Here is a 22,829-nt window from a genome sequence, read left to right on the forward strand (position 1 = left end):
TATCTGGTGACGACACAGGGACCTTTGAGCCTCTAGTTTTGTAACAACATCACACAGGCACAGGTTTTTTCTTTACAATTGAAAGGTTTGTACTTATCTTGAGTTATAAATCAAATTTTCTTATACTCAAATGCAGGTGACCGTGCTTACTAATTGTTTAATTTTCATTCAAAATCCTACTGAGGCATTTTGGACACACAATACCGAAACAACAATATTAAATCAGCAATTAACAATCTGTTTTGAGAAGTCAGGCTGTCAGCAAACTGTATTCTCAAGCATATTAAATATCAAACCTTCTGATACAATGATAACAAGTCTGTGGAGATTCATCATTTATTAACTCTACCGGTAATAATAAAACAGTCGGAAAACAAATTATTTTATGATTATTTACCTATTGATTTGTTACAAATGATCACTGTGATTTTTATGAAGAAAAAACCCAACAATTTTAGCCTCTCAATCTTCAGGATACATTTGATTTGATAATTCTTATGAAAGCTTTATTCATTTACATACATTTCTAATCTTTATTTCAAACACATATCCAGACCACTGTTATCCAATCATACTGACTTATCAAGCTGAAAACACTTATATACATTGTATTAGACAAACAAATAGATTTACTCATAAATGCTCTTCATACCAGCACACTGGATCTACTTATTTAGAGATATATATGTGTCTAGTTACAGCTTTGCAGTAAAATCCAGACATTTCCAATGAACATGAGCGAAAAAAATACACATCAAGGGGAGATAACTTTTGAACATTCTTAAAACAGAAGTTCATTGTCATTAAAATACATATACAGTAAAATAATTAACTATAAAAGCCAATTCATTTTGGCCAAGTTATGTTTTTAAAAATCAAGTTAGTTTGAAGATATGTTGTGTGTGTAAAAAATATAGACATTTTACTACAAATTTTCACAATAAGTTTTTAAAAGAACCACTACCACTTCTTGCATTTTAAAAGATGTGTCCCATACATATTTAAAATTGTTGAATCATTTGAGACTACAGAAAAACTCTTGATAAAGTAATATGTATTCAGATTACATGACACAGCTACTATATATAGATAGTTTGTGAAATAAAAAGTTCTTTATTTAGATGTGTGCAGTCAGTAACATAAGCCTTGATAAAGTTTAGTATAAATGATAGTTCACAAATATCGTCATATAATTTCAAACTTAATCATAGCCTTAATAAAAGAAAAAAAACCTCTGTGACATGATTGCTACCCTGACAATTTACATAGTACTGAATGAACTGTTTCATTTAGATTTAACGAATGGGATGTTTTGTGACAGAGAAATACACATTTAGTCATACACAGAATTAGCCATCATATATTCTTACAACTGTAAGCTTTCAACTCAAACACATATTTGCTATTTTCTTTCATACATCTAGCTCCATTTTCCCTGGATAATCTTCATCTGATACCAAGAAACATGCTGAAAGACTGTAGCGGCGTGTAGCCATATTTTCCAATGAAATGATTTTGAAGTACAATGTAGTGATATCAATGACATTATCTTTTACTACTCTGGCTTAATCTTAAGTCTCTCTCTTTCACAAACTCCCTCTGTTCTGTTCTGTTTAAAAATGCTTGTCTCTCTAGGTATCTGTAAAATGAAAGAATAATCAAAGAGCTGAAGAGCTCTGAGGGAAAAGACGGCCATTGTTTCAATTTTTAGGGGGTTTCTTTTGATAGTCTACATACAAAGAATGAGCAAAAGAACAGCTAGAACATATAGAAAGGCTGACAATAATGAAACTAATTGTTGTTTATTGTTATTTCATTTCCTTAGTCAAGAATTCATCATAGAGACAATTTGGACCAATGAGTTCTACACCTTCTAAATCAAAAGATTTGATTAAAGTTGGGAGTTAATTATCTAAAATTCAATTGAATTTAACAACTACTACAATATATTTTAGAATTTTAATTATGTACAACTGAACGGCAGGCTAAGACCATTCTCAATTTTTTGTGGTCCAGTATTCTCAAGAAAATGAGGACTGAAAAATCTATTCAGTTTTAATTTTTCCATTGATAAAGTTCCCAGTTACAACTCTCATCACAGGGATACATGTACTCATAAAATCAAATATGATTGATATAAGCTGTGTGAAGTTTGTTTCCAGATCCCCCATTTTGATATATCTGTAAAATTCATGAATAAATAGCTTTAAACTACAAAAAGCAATATTTAAAAAAAAAAATGAAAAAAAAAATGACCACTACAATTATTATGTTGGTATGCAAAATTATTTTTTAATTGCTGACTACTTATCATATATATGTAACACTCAGAAACGTGTCCTTCCCCCCAAACGTGTCCGATACTCCCAAACGTGTCCACGTCGATGTCACTGAACTGCAAAACATGTCTAGTTGTAAAAAGGGCGTCAAAGCGTGTCATTTGTATTATTCAAACGCCTAAACGTGTCCGTTTTTTAATAAACACCCAAAACGTGCCCAATCCTTCAAACGTGCCCAATTCCCCAAACTTGTCCTATAATATAAAGGGAAATAAAAGATTGTTATACTAATATTCCGTAAAAATAAAACTGTCCTTTTCCGCTCCAAAAAAATATAATTTAATTCCGAGTTACGATTAGTGTAAATTCCAAATAACCGTAAAGTGTAAATTCTTATAACTGTACACATTTATGCCTAATCCCAAATTTCCGGAATAATTAAGGTACAATCCAAGAGTTCCGGCAAATATAATGAACTGTTTGCCACTGGACGTAATGTCTCTTGTTTGCGTGTATTTATGTGATGCTCGAAAAAAAAAGTACATAATATAAAACCTTACTACCACTTTATAATTTCAATAGGTTTTTTTCTATTTTTTGAGAGAATCAAATAGTTTCTTAGTGAAGTTATAAAAAAATCGGTCTTTACTGGCCTTTAGATTTTTAAGTTTAACTAATGTTAATCCCGAATAATCGTAAACAAATTTAGGCCCAATCCTAAATCCCCGGTATGATAATAAAACTTATGTATAGTATTTATTGTTAATATGATATCGTTCAAATAATGCATGAAATATTTGGCACTGGACTTATGACTCTTGTTTGTACAAAAATGTATGTCTTCACTTTAGTGGTGATGCTGGAAATCTAAAATTTATTAAAATATCTGATAACCAGTTTATGATTTGAATATCTTTTAAAATATCAGAACTGTTGAAAAAAAAGGAAGTCAATTCTTTTAAAAGCCCGCCGTGCAGTGTTCGCAGATTACAGCTGATTTCCTAATGCTTGCAAAGTAAAACTTTGTTTGGCTTGCTTGCTTTGTTAGTATAATTGTTAATACAAGCTTTGTAAATAAGATTGAAATCTTTAAACAATATATATAGGCGTTGTTTAACCTGAATATATTATATTTGAATTTAATTGGGTGTTATCCTATGGATTGTACAATATAAAAACCAAGCAAGCAAGCTAACCAAAGTTTTGTTCTACATGCATTAGGAAATTAGCTGTAATATAAAAGGCATCATCGGAGTTTATTAATACAGAATAATTACATAGTAAACGATTAATTCAACTGAACTAGAATTGTTTGTACATGTATGTGCGCTCTAAACGAGCATAATACTTGCCACTGGAATATAAGCAATTTCAGTCAAAAGTTGATTTATATGTTACAGGTTAAAGTTGCAATAACAACCGGCATTGAACCAACTAATACTAATAAATGACCACTTCATCAACTGTATCCCCCATTATAGAATTGCCGTAAACGTTATTGATTTTATTTATGTATTATCGCTAAAAGACGTGAGATGTCCCGGCGTTTAAAAGTGGACACGTTTTGGCGAATAACATTTATCGGACACGTTTGGGGGTTATAAAATCAGACACGTTTGGGGAAGATTGGATATTACGGACACGTTTCGGGAGAATAGACACGTTTGGGGGAATCGGACACGTTTGGGGGACAGGACACGTTTGGGAGTGTTACATATATACTTAATGTGACATTTTTAGTGTTTATATACATTAACTTTCATTTTAGTGGGTAATTACTCATCAATTGAGGTGCTCCTTAATTGAAGAAAGATTCTAAAAACATAACTTTACAGAAAGAATGAAAACTGCAGTTGCTCTCCCCAATCTCAATAGGTATAAACTACAAAAAGCAACATTTTTTTTTAATTTTTTGTTAACCATTTCAATAATTATGTTGGTACACATTTTTTTTTTATATAGAAGACTACTTATCATATACTAAATTTCACATTTTAAATGTTCAGAAACATTTACTTTTATTATAGTGTAAAATTACTCATCAATTGAAGTGCTCCTGAATTGGAGGAAGATTCTAAAAACAAAACTTTACAGAAACAATGAAAACTGCCGTTTCTCTCCCCAATCTCATGTATCCCCATTGACATTGTTTACCGCGAAAGTTGACCTACATATTATCTGATTATAGCCTCAGATTAAAGCATTGCATGTTGGTGTGTGAATCATCTACACTACAGCAAACATCATTAGGTTTATATTTAACAAATACGGATTTTAAATTAGTATACAAGTACTGTGAATGATTTTTATAATGAATAACGGATATCCCTGTGTAGTGTGGCATTCCAACAATGACGTCACTAGGTTAGATATATATTTAGAATATTTCGTAATACTGATTTTTCCGGACTGTAAAAGAAACGTATATAGTGTAAGGGAAAGCTCAATATACGATAATTTCATGAGAAACAGAAGGGAAATGTGTGAAAAATGTATTTAAAGTCAATCTGTTCTCTTTGTCATCAATTTCAGTATGACATTTTGAGGGGGTTTCCAAACTATCAAAACAAAATGATTGACGTGAGGGAATGATACTCTGGCCAACCCCATTAGGGAATTGACGGCTTGAAGCCGTCTTTCCCCAAAAATATCTCATTACTTTTATTTATAATTTCTACAATAGAGAACTAAAAATGTGTAATTGATTAAAAATTGTCATTACATCTCTACAACAACAAACAAATGTTTTCTAACCTGTTTTATCATATTTATGGTATATATGTAGGTTCATGTCCCAAGTCAGTAGCCTGTAAATCAGAAGTTGTCCTTTGTTGATGTACAAAAATGTACATCATATTTTTTTTCGTTTATTGTTTTGTACTTAAATCAGGCTGCCAGTTTCCTTGTTTAAATTGTTTTCCTTTTGTCATTTAGGGGCCTTTTAAAGCTTATTATGCAGTATGGGTTTTGGGCATTGTTGAATGGCAAACAGTGACCTATAGTTGTTAACTTTTATGTCATTTGGTCTCTGAGATTTGTTTGAATGGCAATCATACCAAATGTTACTTATTTCTATATGTATAATGCTTTTAAGTTATTAAAGTTTTTAATCAAGTCTTCAATTTGTCTAAGGAGATGAGATGTTAAAATATATAGCAAGTCTGAGACACTAATCTTAACACTAAATGTGACCATAGTGATTTGAGTGTCAAATTATGGCAGAATGGACTAAAGCAGACATATACTAGTCAAGAGTTACACTTATTGTCTATTTCACTTTTCTAGCTGGAATTGCTTTGTTATAAAACTTCACACCTACCCTAGTTTTCCTTTGTTATGTAGCGTTAAATCTTCTTCAAGTTTGTTATCTTTCTTAAACTGATCCCAATCTAATTTAGACTTATTCTGAAATAATACACAAAATTATACAGTATTCTCTTACATTCATGTTCATTGATATTTCCTTGAAATGTTTACACAAAGTGTCAATGTTGATACATGTATATGCTGTTCTTCAAATATGCAGAGGGAAAAGCCTTCTTTGATGTATCATTTAAGACATCTCAGTTTGAATCAATTACAAAATTTCACTTCCAAGTATTTTAAGCAAGACACACATTTATGATATGGGAATGAAAAATGATATGCTATTCATTCTTTTAGCAAAATCACAAAAATTGTATTTTTGAAAAAAAATCACCATGTGTTTTAGAAGATTGCAGCTATAGACAGTTTAAATCTATAAGCATGACATTTAATAGAAGGCAGTTTAATGAATCTGATATGGCTGAAATCAACATCCATTTTATTACATGTATTATGTGCATATAACTTTTAAGGGAGTTGGGTAGATTTGACTTGTTTCTTCTCATTCATTTACAACAAGAGTCCGGAAACAGTCATATATGCCAGACATGACCGATTCTGAAATCCATATGTCCTAAACGACAGATTGGGATTTGGGTCAAATTTTATATTTTTGCAGAAATAATTTTGGTCATTTTGTTGAGATCGATTTTCTTAATCACCATTTTGAACTTGTTTTATTTTGTTTGTTCTCCCTTTCAAGTAATAAAACTGCCACTCCAGAATAGTGGTATAATCTTGAGGGCTCTCCTAATAACTTTGGTAATGCCTCAGGGGAATATTGGCTAATGATCGATAGTCTATTTACCAGTGTTTTTAATTCACATCTGAATATTGATTACAAGCTCAGAACTAAATTCTAAATAAATTAAAATTTCATAACTGTCTTCATATTTAATTACTTTTCAGCTAAGGGCTATTCCAGAAAAAAATGTATGGGGGTGTTGGGAGGCAGTTTTTGTCAGCACCCGCCACACAGACAATTGTATTTGAGAATTATAGTGTGATGAGTTACTCTGATACCCATCACCCATGTATTATTAATATAAATATAATATGCCTTCCAACCCCCCAACCCCAAAAAAAAACCCAAATTTTTTTTTCTGGAACAGCCCTAAGACAATTCTGATTTAAAATTAAATTCAACCTTTGATTCAATTTACGTAGAAAAAAGTTCACTTCTAACACACATAGTTTGTTTTTATGCCCCACCTACGATAGTAGAAAGTTCACTTCTAACACACATACTTTGTTTTTATGCCCCACCTACGATAGTAGAGGGGCATTATGTTTTCTGGTCTGTGCCTCCGTTCGTCCGTCCGTCCCTCTGTGCCTCTGTTCGTCCATCCGCTTCAGGTTAAAGTTTTTGGTCAAGGTAGTTTTTGAAGAAGTTGAAGTCCAATCAACTTGAAACTTAGTACACTTGTTCCCCATGATATGATCTTTCTAATTTTAATGCCAAATTATAGTTTTGACCCCAATTTCATGGTCCACTGAACATAGAAAATGATAGTGCGAAGTTCAGGTTAAAGTTTTTGGTCAAGGTAGTTTTTGATGAAGTTAAAGTTACATCAACTTGAAACTTAGTACACATGTTCCCTATGATATAATCATTCTAATTTTAAATCCAAATTAAAGTTTTGACCCCATTTTCACGGTCTACTGAACATAGAAAATGATAGTGCGAGTGGGGCATTCGTGTACTATGGACACATTCTTGTTTTATATCATACACATGTGTGCAATTTTCTTTCAAATAGACACGAAATCCTAAATTCCAAATGATTTTATGATAAATAAAACAAGTGCAACTATTATCATTAATATTCAAACACAATCTAAGGTAAAAATTTAAAAAGCCAATGATTTCCTGTCAATTTAATAAACAAAACTTATCCCAGAAATGAGTTCGGAATTACTCATTTTAGTAGTGTCTTAAAACATCAGGTTGTTTGTCTTCATAATCGAAAGAAACGTTAGCAATGTCTGAGAAATTGATCGTTTTGAGTCATTAAAATCATTTCATTTTCAAACTGTTGCCTTCCTTTAACTGCTCTTGAACAATTTTAGGAAAAATGGTAAGAAAATTCGCGGAGTAAATGCGATCAACAGTTGAAACAAGTACCTTGATGCTATGACTATAAGCAATAATCAGCTGGTAATGTGATTTTTATATAATCTTTTTTGGGAAAAGGGCATCAACTTTAAAGTTATCACAAAATGACCGAAATTAGATGAAATTTTTTCTGGATCATTGATTTACACACAAATAAACACACAATGCTAATGCAAGTTACATGATAAACTTGGCATATCTCAGATGGTCATTTTACATCATTTATAAGACAATCCTTCATCCTAATACATATGTACTATGTAATTACAAGGACAAAACTTTGATACCTGTACAAAAATTGATAAAACTGATATTCATACCAACAGCAGTTGAAAATCTGATTTCAAAACCAATAAATATATAAAATACTTACCAAAGTGCTGATTTTCTGTTTTTTATTGATTTTATCTAAAACACTTCCTAATCCTCCTGGTCTTTTAATTCCACTGAAAAATATGATAAGTAGTTTTTATATTTACTGTGAAAACAATAATTGACTAGACATGGTAGAGGCAAAGAATTGTGTTTACGTCAAACCCTGCGTGAACTGGAAACTGTTGTTACACATAACTCCTGTATCAGGACATACTATAGATACCTGTATATTAATTTGAACATTTTCTTTAGTTTTGAAAAAATTCGGTTTAAATGGGCTTAACTGAGACAAATGGTACCAATCCATTCACCCACCATGATAAAAATAGATATAGATGCACCTAACTATATATAGTTTTTGGTGGGGTTCGTGTTGTTTATTCTTAGTTTTCTATGTTGTGTCATGTGTACTATTGTTTTTCTGTTTGTCTTTTTCATTTTTAGCCATGGCGTTGTCAGTTTGTTTTAGATTTATGAGTTTGACTGTCCCTTTGGTATCTTTCGTCCCTCTTTTATAAAATGGTATTGACAACTTTTCTCTCTTTTTTATCCAATTGTATATGAGTTTTAAAGTGTAAACTTACATTGCAGCCAATCCAGGAGAAGCTGACGATACCCCTACAGATTCTTGCTTCTTCAATTCTGATTGAGCTTCTTTGGAATTCTGGTCAACTTCCTTTGTTACTCTAGAAAATTACAGATAGGTTAATACAGTAAATACATGTATACCATAGATATATATTGATTCTTCACTGCTAGTTTTAATAATTTGATAGAAAACACCTATTTTATTCATTGGTTTGACAAACTATTGCTTGGTCTCCTACTTCTGTAAAAATTTAAAACCTGAGAATTTTTTTGTCAGTCAGTAATTCATAGCATTCAAATCAACAGCCGTTTTAATAAACTCATCAAAGATATGACATCAAGGGTTTAGATCTATCTTTAAGAGTCCTGTGGATTCATTTTTTGGTCGATACCAATTTTTCTTGAAATGATGAACATTTAATTTTTTTTGTAGATAATGAAGTTAATGAACTCTAAGGTTTTTCAAAATCTGCATACAAGCTCATAAACAATACATACTTCATTGAACATTTATACCCCCACAAAATCCATGAAAAACAGATTCAGGAATAATAATGAATCCATAGTTATACCATTCAAATGGATGACTGTTTGTGAGCACAATTAGTAGTCAAAGAACAAACACACAAAAATCTGGCATTTGAATTTAAATAAAATATCTATATCAAACTTTGGGTCTTTACAAAGCAAAATAATGTTCTCAATTAATTAAGGAATGACTTTAATATTTTTTCTGTCTATAAAGAAATAACATAAAAAATTTGGTGTACACTGAATAACGTGTGTAGCGGGTTTTTTAACAGTGTGCACCACATTTTTTATGTTATTTCGAATAGACCGAAAAAAATTTACAGTCTTATAATTTAATTCTAAATTCCATTTTAAACCGTAGAAAACCATGAAAAAACGTTGATGACGTCACGGTCACATCACTAAATTATGTTTAAGGGCTCATAACAAAATAACGTCAGCCAATCAGAAGACGTGTTACATCCAAATTAAAATTATTAAGAGATGTAAATAAATTATATCATGGGAGACAACTCTATCTTATCTATAGAATTCATCTCATTTTTAGAACCCAAAATTTTACCTACTGGAATATTTCTTGCAAGAACAATACAGAATATTTAAAGAAAACTTATTGAAAATTGTTTCATGAAAGAAAAAACTCAACGCATGTGATGCATTGTCTTAATACTTATTTGTTACATATAAATTGAAATATGGGAGACAACTCCATCGCTTTTATCAAATAACCGACAGTTTACTGCAATACCAATTTTTAAGATTTCCTTTTCAGTTGGCCTTTTATTAAAGGTTATCAAAACAAATCAAATATAACAATTTCACAATGAATACAATATAACTAGAAAGGTGTCTACATTTAAAAAATTGCAAAATTTCTAAACATGATACCATGGAAACAGAATGATGCAGCTGTGATAAAAAAAAAATTTCTTAAGATATCACAAACACAAGAAAATCAACAGTTAAACATTATTTTAAATACTGTTATAATAAATATATAAGACTAAACTATCTCACAATACTGACAATGATATTGTTTCATGTAGATTACAAACTTACTTTACTATTTCTCCTGCAAAATCATATTCTTTGGTGATAGTTATCTTTTTATTTGTAGTTGTACTATCTGAGGCCTTTACTTCAGTTTTTGTGGCTGACTGAAAATAGAAATTATTAACATGATTATTTACCAGTATGCAGTATTTTTAATTGTCAAGGAACACATTGAACTTACTCTTTCAGTCTTTGCAACTTTGATGATTATTAAAGAAAAGCTAAATACATGTATATAGTTAATATTCAAAATATCAATATATTCAAATGATTAATTTAAAAAACAATGATTAATGTGTAAATGTATTACAGACATTCAGCACAAATAATTTATAAAAACAAAGTCAATGTTGACAAATTAGTGACACAGTAGATAAGCTACTTAGACCATTTGAATACTGAGGTAAAAAAACACAATATTCACTACATGTATCTACATTCATATACCTTAGACCCAGAAGGAGCTGGTGATGTTACACTAGGACTGGGTGATGCTTTTTTTGGTCTGGTCCCAACATCTGACATAAAACTAGACCACAAATCATCTGCTTTCTTCTTTTCTTGTTCTTCCTTTCTTTGTTTCTGTTCTTCCTTGATGTTTTCTTCTAATTCTTTTCTTGCTTTCATTTCTTCCTCTGTTTCTGCTTTATTGACTAATTCACCTTCGAGTTTAATCCCTCCTTTTCTTTTTCTGTAGAAAAATACGAGTTTAATGTTAAAATACCTTCCTGCTTAAGGATCTGGAATTGTCTCTTACTCATCAACATAGGTTAACTTCATGCTTTCAAACTTCTCCATATAGAAATAATATTAGAGACAGAACAGTATGACAAATTTGACAATCAAACTGTCCATTTACATATAGTTCAGAGCATAAGCTTTTGACTCTACCGTGGCATGTTATCTGATTATAATATTACAACTTTGCATTCCTATTTATGTATATAAAAAAAAATCTATAACACTCATTACTCTATATGAACATGATGAAAATGTTTTATTATGTGTATAATAGTGACCTGCCTTTTTTACCCTTTATTGGACCTTTAAATTCTAATTTGAATTTTAAGTTAAGGGTCATAACAAATCTAATCCTATAATATTTCTTATTATTTCTACTCAACTTGACAAGAAAGGCTAGTGTATAACAGCTTCAGATTGTACCTCTGTAAGATATCAGGCTTTTTCTTTCGTTTTCTTTTCCCACTAGTTTTAACATCCTCTCCACCTTCTGCCTTCAGTAAATCTAAATCCTCTTCATCGCCCGAGCATTCTTCTTCACTAACAGCTTCACCATCTGTAAAAATAGGACACATTTAGAAATAAGATAATGAAACACTTTAAACTTAGAAGTGCTGTGGTCTATTTTTATTCTTTTTGTTTTACATTTATTTATTTGTTATTTGGATTATTTGACAACCCTGCATACCAAGGTACCCACTCTAATCAATTTACACATATATAAAACACATTCAACAGAGCATGGTGATATCAAAATCCATTTATATTTAGAGTAAAAATAACATGTTTGAAATTTACGAGTCATTAATAATAATGGTTTAATAGTGTATTGCTATAAAAATAGTAAAATAAGTATTTTTGTAGTGTTTAAAAGAAACATGATAAAATGACATTCTAAAGTCTTTATCAGGTTCAACATGTTCAATCTCAATTTCTTAATTTTTTCATGAAATAATGAGGATAAAAGACTTAAGACTTGTAAATGAGAGAGAGAAGATCAAACAAACTACTTGTATTTGACTTTACACAATGTTACACTAATACATAACAATAATATATACCAAATTAGCTTTGTGAGCCTTTTCAATGGATATTGTGATATCAAAAATTATGCATTTGGTATAGCACAAAAACCCATGAGACGAGGATACATCTAAAACATTTCTAATAATTCAACCTTTATTTTAAGGCAGTGTCTGCGTGTACCTGTAGCCAAATTTGATTACTAAAAATTTTAAGATTTGAAATGTCAAAATTTAGACTTTGAAAAAAAAGTTCAAAGACAATTTTAATTTTTTACACTGTACATCTATCTCTATTGCGCTTTTTTAGAAACAACCCTGGTTAGTATTCAAATATTAATTATAATTATTGATATAATGGAATATATGATATTTAACATATTTATATATATTTATTCAAATTCAGTATAATTTTAATTTTATTAATATGCATTTACGTTTATATAATTAAATTCTGTTTTTCTGACTATTACATTACAAATTATTATTTGTCATTCTCTTCACTAAATTCACAAAATAAAATCAGGAAATAGTTTTTGTGTATCTTTCATGTTTCATTCCTGATCATAAGAAAGTTTATTATAAAATCAGTTGTGGGTACGTGTAGCCTTTGAAGACCAAATTCAGTCTTCACGATGAACTGTTAAATCTACAGGCCCGGAGCTCAATTTTTGAAATTTTTTAGTTAGATTCTGTTGGCCTGTAGATATGATATTTACAGGCCCGAGAGCAATTTTACAAGCCTGGGCTGCCAGGGCTGCCACTCAGCGTGAAGACTGCCAAATTGCCCATGCGTCACCGCATGCGGCTATGCGCAGACACTGACTTTTTAAATTAAAATATAGAATGAATAGCCACCGTGTCACAGTCAGTCAGGGGTACTACTTATACAAGTTATTTTTATTTACTTGAAGAAGTACAAAAAATATACACATATAAGTAAATTTTTCTTACAATCCCACAAAAGTTCTCAAGTTTTGAGATGTAAAATCATGCCTTTAATGATTTTTCCCAGGTTTGCTCAATTTTTTTTACTAGAGCTCAATGTTTTCTCTCATTAATTAAACAAAGAAAATGATTGCGCAAAGATCTTAAGTATTTGCGCAAGGCCTTCAAAAATAGCTCCTTGGGGGCTTGTAAATGAGTAGTGTTCTGAAGATAACAGACAAATGGGATTTTCATTGTCCATGAAATTACTCTTAAATGATTAGTAAAGACATCTGCAAAGGGTAGATAATTCAAAATTCTATTAGAGCAAAGACATCATAAGAATTCAATAAAAGAAGATAGAATGACTTTTTAACTTCTACAAGTAAAAAAAATCTGAATGTGTAAGGGACATAACTCAGCCAATATTTTTGTTTTACCTATACAAGTAAATAAAATTCACTTGTATCATGTAAGTATCCTACAAATTTACTTATATAAGTATATACATGTAGTAATTAAAAATAACTTGTACAAGTAGTAGCCCTGACTGACAGTGGTGAACAGGTGAAGGTGGGGCTGCGAAAAGGAACACAGTTTAGGGTGCAAATGTGTTAAGGGAGCTCACTAACAGTCACGTTTTAACAGAATTCGCACATATTTTTTCCGGGAACATGTTTTGTTAGAAGATAGTGTATAAAATGAGTTAAAACACCTGAAGGGACATAATCTTCATCGCTTCCTGAGCTGTAATCTTCTTCGTCTGACATTTTTGTATTTTACAACCTCGCACAAATAATTAGAATTGTGTTATCACCTACTGTAAAGTGTTCATTTTTTTCTAAACAATTTTATATCTAGGCCATTTAAAAAGATATGTTGTTTTTAAAACTATTTGAGACCTATGGTAAATTATTGATTTTATTCACATAATTTAATAATGCGGAAAGTTCCCAATATACACGAGAGCAAATAAGAAAATAATTGTACCGAGAAATGACCACTTTATAGTCAACCTGTCTATTGTAACAGGTTTTTCAGATTGTACCATATGATTATCAAGAGGTTTAATGGGAAAGGTTAAGTTTTTAGATTATCAAAAAATTACCTCCCATCATCAATATGAAACAGTGATCAAACACAACCACAGTTACCAGACAAATTATTTACTTACAAATAATGTACACTCAAATTATCTGACCAGTTTACATGTGTAACCGGAGAGCACGAATTTCATTACAAAATCGCTAGTCTCCACCGGGACCTCTGTGTTACAAGGCAGCGCGCTAACCGACTGAGCTAAAGAAGTACTTCCCTAGCTCAACCGCTTACGGCTGACTAAGTATCTACTAAGTTTTCTAAGGGAAGCAATACACCTTATCGCTATTTGTCCGCCATTGCTGGAAATCACACAGGTTCCCGTAAAATTTTGACGTCATAAAACAAAATATCTGACGCCACAATGGAAAAGTGATTGTTGTTGACGTCAAAAGTTCAAGCGGGCGGGTCAGCCGGGATTAGCGATAAGGTGTATCCTGTCACACTTCCCCCACATCAAGAGTCATTATACTCTATAATGATGATATTTTCATCTTTTTTATATTTATATTTTAACCTGGCTAGGTAATTCTTCTAACCGTGGGTTGTTATTGTTGGGCGCCATTGTAACCGGAGAGCACAAATTTCATTACAAAATCGCTTGTCTCCACCGGGACCTTTGTGTTACAAGGCAGCGCGCTAACCGACTGAGCTAAAAAAGTACTTCCCTAGCTCAACCGCTTATGGCTGACTATGTATCTACTAAGTTTTCTAAGGGAAGCAATCCCGTCACACATGTATGATGTACATGTATATTAGCCTCAGGTCTGATTATCAAATATCTACCTCATTGACACTGAATATACTGAGGTTATGAGTTTGAATCCCACACTGGGCATGTGGACTTGTCGCCAATGATTGTCAGTTTTCCTACCGATGTTATTCTAATTGGGCTAAAGCGCTTCATACATAAATTTTACTCCGCATTTATTCAAAATTATGTTTTCCAAACGCATTTTTTTTGGTGTTGACTTAATCGCATAATTATTTCCTCCTTATTGTTCCCATATCTGGTACCATCAGCAAAATTGCTTCTGATAGTCATCTCACCATTGGAAGTCGGTCATTATTTTTACTGGGTGTCTTGCCTGGGAGTACAATGACATACATGTATGTAAACAACATTTATCAGTTTCTTGGGATTCATCATGGTTTAGATGAAAAAAGAAAAGATATTTTATAAACATGATAATTTTTTTAAATAACAGACAAACTTCTGTAGGGGGTTCTCTATCTCCGGACACTCTGGCTTTCTCTACCTCTTAAGTGGCGGTAAAAACCAATCAATCAATCAATATAATAATAGTTTATAAGCATGATACATCTCTAATTAAAGTATACGTAACAGGCTATTATTTGAACTTGGAATTATTTAATTATGGAATTTGCTTGATTTCTTGTTATTGAAATTTTTAATAAATTCCATGTTTATTCTGTACTGAAATGTTCTGTGCTGTGCACAACACTTTCTATTACAAAGAAAATAGTATATTTTCAATAGAATGTACTGTGCCGCGCACAACACTATCTAACCAAAATATTTTGTATGGAAAGGGTTATTAACCGCTCAAAAGATTATAATACCAAATAAACATGAAATTTATTAAAAATTTTAAACAAGAAATTATACAAATTCCATAATTAAAAATAATTCCAAGTTCAAATAATAGCCTGTTACATGTGCAATGTTCTTAAAAATACCAAACATGATATGATGTGTTACATATAATAAATTTAAAAAAAAGTAAAGCAGATTGTAAATATGGTAAACATGGTAAAGGCCTTATCATACTAATCCCACTTATATTCACATGACTTTTTATAATAAACCTTTCAGTACAAACCTGACAAACTAAAATCAAAACACATGTTTCAAGAGAAAAATTTGAAATTGGAGTCAATATCCATTACAGCAACTCACCATGCTTACAGGCCAAACAAAATTAAAATATCAACATTGATTGTCATAGTTTAAACAATACTTCAACTTTAATAGTGCTTATTTATTTCCAATGGGAGGTTTGATTTCTTACAACCTAAATTTATGCTTCAGAAAATAAATAACTTTCCTGGATTAAACATATAAATTGAATGTTTACTTATACATATATGTTATATAATCTGATCTAAGTTTTCTATGTTGTGTTTTGTGTGCTGTTGTTTGTCTGTTGGTCATTTTATTTTTTAGCCATACTGTTCTATTGTCACTTTATTTTCAACTTATGAGCATGACATGCATGATGAGGTCATGGAGGTCAAACTGGCATCAAATATATATTTTTTACAATTTTTTGGTTTGAATACAGAAAAAAACAACACTAAACAAATATAAAACCTACTATTGTAAAGACAACTAATAACGACAGGGAGATTATTCAAACTCCAAAATTATTTACCTTTAATTCCAGTAAATGCATAAATACATGTACTTGTGTAAATACTACATTGTACCTATGGCTGTATACATGTACATGTAGCTCGAAGACCCCTATATATTTTTAGCTCAACATGCTCAATTATGAAATAAAGATTTATATATAATGAATACATGTAGTATCTATTAACACAATACTTCAATATTTATGATATCTTAGTCCAACTTCAAACAATTTCATGAATTTATACTAGACAATTACTAGACACATTGTAAGTCTATTTTCTTGAAAATTTATGTATGAGCATTTTATATGATTTTCCCCACCCAAAAGGTTTTTGAATATGTACATCATCTGGCAATATGAACATGATAAAGCAAACCTAATTGTTCTCTTCTAAAATCTCGGAATCATTGGATTATAACTTCTATTTCTAGGTAAACCATGTCGTCCGGATCGCAGGATGAGTTCACTCCACCATTTAATATATTTGATATGTTAGGTCTTACTCCGGGAGAATCAGCTAAAAGTTTTGCAGGTAAGTTTTTTTGGCATGAATAGGAATATATATTGGTTATTTCATAGAACTCTATTTGATTTTTGTCTCATGTTTGTCCCACTGATTTCCATGTTATTCTTCTTCTCTTGGCTACTTCTTGTTATAAAATATTTAAAAAAATATTTAGGTCAAAAGGTCAGAGTACACAGTTATCGTCCTTTGATTTTTGTTGTCCACGAATATAGTCCTTAGTGTGTTACTTGCCAATTTTTTTAAATACCGGTACCCCTTCCAAATTTATTTCTTTATGTTTTATGCCCCATATAGCAAGCATGGGGATGGAATGACACTGTAAAAAAATTTGGGTCATAAATATTAATGTAAAGTAGTGATTAGGTCCAGCTGAAAAAGGTCAAAAATTAGCACTTCGGAAGCTGTCAAAAGATTTCAAGACCCCCTTAACATAAAATTGTCCATATTTTGAGTTAGAGCTGATGAAGTTTTCTATAATTTTGACATAATTTGTCCCAAAAGTAGTACAACACACTGTAAAAATATTATTGAGAAAGGGCAGGTGGGATTTTTTTAATTTTCATTTATTGTCTAAAAGAAATGCACTACGAAATAACTGTGTACTCGGACCAAAATGTATACTTATAGACTCTAAGTGCTTTTAAACAACAGTCAATGAATGTGTTCATTACTTGATAGTTTTAAATTTCTTATTACATTAAACAAAGTAAACAATTGATGGCTAGCTCTTTCATTTATTAATACATGCTAAAAATTTTTGTATTTCATTTCAGAAATCTGGTACCAGGTATTCTTATGGGCCTTATTCACCTCCATCTTTGTTCATGCCATAGCAGCCATTTTAGCCTTTGTACGCTTGAGAAAACATAAGATTGGACGATGGATGTCACTGGTCATTATAGTGATGGGAGTTTTATGTCCATTAACAGGTGGTGTTATTACAAGTAGGTATTCTCCTGTGTTGACATACTTCTTCCTAACATTCCAAACAATCTGGAATCTTTGTTACTGTCTGTTACTGTTGGAACAATCCTCTACACTGTTTATTAAATTAAGCACAAATAGTGTTATTTTAGCAGAAATTGTGTAATATTTCTTCCATGGACCGTCTGACAACTTTCTTAAATGGAATATTATTGTCAGATGGTCAATGGCTAAAATCATATAACATTTTTTTCTCACTAGACATTGAGCAATACACATTCATGTTTCTCTATATTTACCTGAGTTATCTCCCATTAGAGCCAGGTAAAGAACAACTTGTTACAACAACAAAAAAAATTTAATTTAACAACTCTCATCAATTTCAACTTTTTATGAATACAAGTTATGTCATTATGTTTTTTGTGAAGGTAAAAAATATTTCTTTATGATTTTAATCAACTAAAAATACAAATTAAAACTCAATACATGTATTACGTACGCACTCATTGATTTGAAATTTGATAATCTAATAAAGACATGAATATGTGTTAAGAAAGACAGCATAAATAAATGACACTTTCAAATTTATAGAACTTTACTTAAACCTGGTAATAAGCTTGCATCCTGTTAATATAGTGAATTTTTTAACTATTCATATGCAAAGCTGATAATTATCATGATTTACAATAACCGAATATGAAAATGGGAAATCGGGTAAATATGATTATATATTCACTGAGTATAACCAATTTAAAAGTATTTTTTCAATTTTTCAGGTGCTACAATTGCTGGATTTTATCGTGGATCTGACTTTGAGATGAAGCCATTCATTGCCTTGTTATGGGGACTTGGACAAACTGTAGTAGTGATAGTTGTATCATTCAGTAGAATTCTAGCTACATTGTGATAAAGGCTAAGACACCCTGTCTGTCACAGGCATTATAAACATCAATTAATTCAAAAGTGTGAGGCCCTTCAAGCCTATCTGAATGTAGCTACATTGAGATAAAGGCCATGTTATTATGACGTCACAAGAATTATGACTCAAAGAATAAAAGACTGCCTATCTGAATGAGGACATAACTGATGAATAAATATAACATTTCAAGCTGCGAAGTTTCAAAATACTGGTGTCCTCCTACTCATTATAGTACTCAAGTCATGAAGATTATGAAGTTATAATTATTAAATGTAAAGTATTTAAACAAGACTATTATACAGACATTTATATGATGAATTTTGAGGTCAAATGTCATTGTCAGTTGTGTTTGTTTTGTTGTTTAGAACATACACTAGTTTGTGCATTTCAATTCTAGTCAGGATAATTTTACTTAATTAGAATGTTGGTTCACCTAGCTCAAAGCCTCAGATTAACAGATATTTATCTCATAACACAAAAGTTGAAGAAGGATAACAGAGTTATCTGTCCAATCTGAAATATATTTTTAGGCACCAAAGATTTCAAGTTTCACATCCAGTTAGCATCAAACACCATTCAGTGCTTTGCTTAAATATTTTTTTTTATGTCTTATTTCATTATCAGCATGGCTTGAGAGATTTTAGGCTGAAGTCACTTCACCATGTTAACATCCAATCTTCATTGAGATATACTGATAGCATGTGTATGGCAATGCCAATAAATTATTAGATATTTTTTCGTATATAGAATGCCAATATTGTTTAAATTCACTACTAGTGTTTATATATATAGATATGTTTACAATTAACAATAATCAGGAATAAGTTTTCTGAGAAATGCATATAAAGGCATTATTTTGTTATTCCTCGGGTATATTAACCATTCAATCTTAGTCATGCGTAAAAAATAACCAAGTTATATGTTAAATGTATCTCACTCTGCGTTGAGTCTGTGCTCAAGGTGATATAGTGAGAGAGAGATATATAGAGAGAAAATTGAAAATATATAATTACAGGGCAATGTGCAATATCTTATGACTATATTTTCAGCATTTGCAATACTCATTAGTTATAATCCTGATTAATGGGTAACAGCTATTACTTTTGTGGATATCATTTAAATTTTTTTTTTACTAGTTTAACATGTTTAAGATTAAATACTATGTATATATATCCATAATTTCTTTTTCTTTCTGTGAGGTCTAGCTAGTATTTAAGTTTTATTGTAAAATTTTATAAATGGTATATATATGCAAGGAGGTTAAAATATAAAGAACCATTGTTATATGCTATTTTTTATTTGACAAATGTTTGATTAAAAAACCATCACATTTTATAATGTATTTTTTTTTTCCTTAGCCTATTTAAAATTAAAGGGTGAGTTTCAGAACACATGGAACATAGGATCATACAACACAAGAAAATGAACATGTGGTAGGATGCCAATGAGACAATCTTCCATCAAAGACCAAATGACAAAGAACTCTACAACTGTAGGTCACTGTATTGCCTTCAACAATAAGCCAAATCCAACCACTTAGAATGCTATAAAGAAGGCTACAAAATAGCAAATCTAAGATAATTCAAACCAGAATACTAACAGCCAGATTTACTACAAGTATCACATAAACTTAACATAATCTAAGAAAATGAGACCATGGTCAGATAAAACCAAACAAGATATACATGTCATGGCAGATGCAAGTACACCTTACAATCATTCAATACTATAAATATAGTTGACCTATTGCTTGCAGTTTCAAAACAGACTTAACCAAGAAAACTAAACATATACCAATAAACCATGAAAGTGAGGTCAAGGTCAGATGAACCATGCCAGGCAAATGTGTACACCTTACGATCCTTCCATACAACAAATATAGTTGACCTTTTGCATATAGTTTATGAAAACAGACTGAAACATATAAACTTAACACTGAGTAATGAAAAATAAAAATGAGGTCAAGGTCAAATAAATGCTGTGAGACAGACATGTATATCATAAATGTTCCATACATCAAATATAGTTGACCTATTGCATATAGCATAAGAAAAACAGACCAAAACTTAATCATAATACAATGCATATATTTACTACAGCCCCCATCACAATTTTTTTCATTGAAATACTTCAGTGCCATACAGTGAGTATACTAACAAAATCTTCAAAACACAGACATAAGATTTGGTATCATTTTATTATAGTTTTATTTACATTATCTCCCTTTACTACAATATTGCAATGAAACAATGTAAATATCTGTCATGTACATATATATGAATGTTTTAATAAATGAATATGAAAACATTGTCAGAATATTGAAGAACTAAAGGTATGATTAAGAATTTTCAATGAAACATGATTTTAAAAATAGTAACACCAGCAATATCAGGATCCACTGATATGTTATCAAACAAATAAGATAGAAATCAGATTGTTTACAAAAATAGATTAAATTTGTACCTTAAAACCAAAGTTATCTTTATTTTGAAAAAAAGAAATTGTATCAAAAAAAAAAATCTGCTTTGTATATTTTTACAAAGTCAAACAGATTCAACAAAAAGTGTACCAGTGTCTTTAAGTGTTTCTTTCAAATTAATGTTGTTAAAACATGTGTTCACATGAAAACTATCATCTTTATTATCTTCCACTTAAAAATCTCCTTCTTGAAAAAGTAAACTTATTTTGCCTTGCAAGATAAAAATAATGAATAAGTGTCAATCAACTCAACAGACTTAGTTTTCATGTAGTTTTGGTTTTACACATAAATCGCAAGCAGTTTAAACTGAAACCAAGTTAAATAGCACTACTGATTAGAAAGAAAAAGAACAATAAAGTAAAAGATATTCTTTCAATGAAATTACAACCATGATGATATATATTTACAATTATGACTAGTAAATAGATATGAAAAATAAAATGATATATTTAAAACATCATTCTTTTTTTATTATATAACATTAAAAATTTCTGTACAATTTCTTATTCTATACATATATACAAATCAATGGTTTTGCTGCATTAAAATTTCTATAAATATGGAATATTTACATGAAGGTTATATACAAATTATGTACAATCATTTACAATAAAATATGGACATGAAAAGATCTATATATAAATAAATATTAAGCATCAACTTCTGGTATTTTATCATTAATAGATGTTCAAAAAAGAAAAAAAATTATACAACAAGATATGAAATATGTTTCTAGTGATATATTTCATCATAAAAAATCCAAACATATTCAAATTGTATGTGATTCTTTACGCAAATATTACAACCATGCATCAAATTTCACTAATGGTGCCTCCTGATACATAAACCCCCCTCTCAACATGCATGTTCAATGTGGAACAGCCATAAACATACAAAAATGTACCATCCTAGCTTTTATACAAGAAGAATATATTTTAACATGTAAATTGTAAGTATGCTGAATTGAAGAACCTTTGTAAGTTATGTTAACATCAGGGTTTCCCCTGGGTCAATTATTTTTTTCGCCACCTCTTTCGCCAAAACAATATATTTTTCGCCACTTTATTATTTTTTTCGCCAAGTAACATAAATATATATTTCCTGTTGTGCCCTTTTGTACTAAGAAGTAATTTTTACAACAAAACAAAAGCTTTTATCACATGAAATTGATCCCTCATTTCATTTGTAGTCATTACATTGAAGGGTTACTCTGATTCGAGGGGTTGTTCCCAGCCTTTTGGATAGATTTTTTCATAACCAGATAACGACAGTTTTCTTATCTTGACCATCGTAAATGAAAAAGTTGAGACGTACAACTATGCTTGAAACACGTGCATGTGTCACTCAAACGACTTTATTAAAGTCAAAGGATAAAAGAATTAAAGTTTTAAATTGGAGATTTTTCTTACTTTTGAACAATTTTCGTCACAACAACAGCTTTCTTTTCAAAACTATCTTTAAAGGGAGAGATGTCAAAAGTTTGCTTCAAACACGTGCGTCGCAA

At 30.6% G+C, this 22,829-nt stretch overlaps 2 protein-coding genes across 2 annotated transcripts; one reads left to right on the top strand and one right to left on the bottom strand.

Moving 5' to 3' along the window:
* Positions 1–1,530: 1,530 nt before the first annotated feature.
* LOC143080725 (craniofacial development protein 1-like) lies at positions 1,531–13,836 on the bottom strand. Its single transcript, XM_076256724.1, has 8 exons — positions 13,714–13,836; positions 11,473–11,605; positions 10,756–10,999; positions 10,315–10,412; positions 8,721–8,822; positions 8,135–8,207; positions 5,599–5,684; positions 1,531–1,639 (listed from the first exon to the last, which is right to left on the bottom strand). The coding sequence occupies exons 1-8, from the start codon at positions 13,766–13,768 to the stop codon at positions 1,546–1,548; spliced, it is 885 nt and encodes a 294-aa protein (XP_076112839.1). The 5' UTR covers positions 13,769–13,836; the 3' UTR covers positions 1,531–1,545.
* A 185-nt stretch (positions 13,837–14,021) lies between these two features.
* Positions 14,022–20,181, top strand: LOC143080735 (transmembrane protein 170B-like). Its single transcript, XM_076256734.1, has 4 exons — positions 14,022–14,077; positions 16,909–17,009; positions 17,777–17,947; positions 18,704–20,181. The coding sequence occupies exons 2-4, from the start codon at positions 16,916–16,918 to the stop codon at positions 18,832–18,834; spliced, it is 396 nt and encodes a 131-aa protein (XP_076112849.1). The 5' UTR covers positions 14,022–14,077; positions 16,909–16,915; the 3' UTR covers positions 18,835–20,181.
* Positions 20,182–22,829: the final 2,648 nt, after the last annotated feature.

Source organism: Mytilus galloprovincialis, chromosome 6 (assembly GCF_965363235.1).
Source record: "Mytilus galloprovincialis chromosome 6, xbMytGall1.hap1.1, whole genome shotgun sequence".
Classification (NCBI taxonomy): domain Eukaryota; kingdom Metazoa; phylum Mollusca; class Bivalvia; order Mytilida; family Mytilidae; genus Mytilus; species Mytilus galloprovincialis.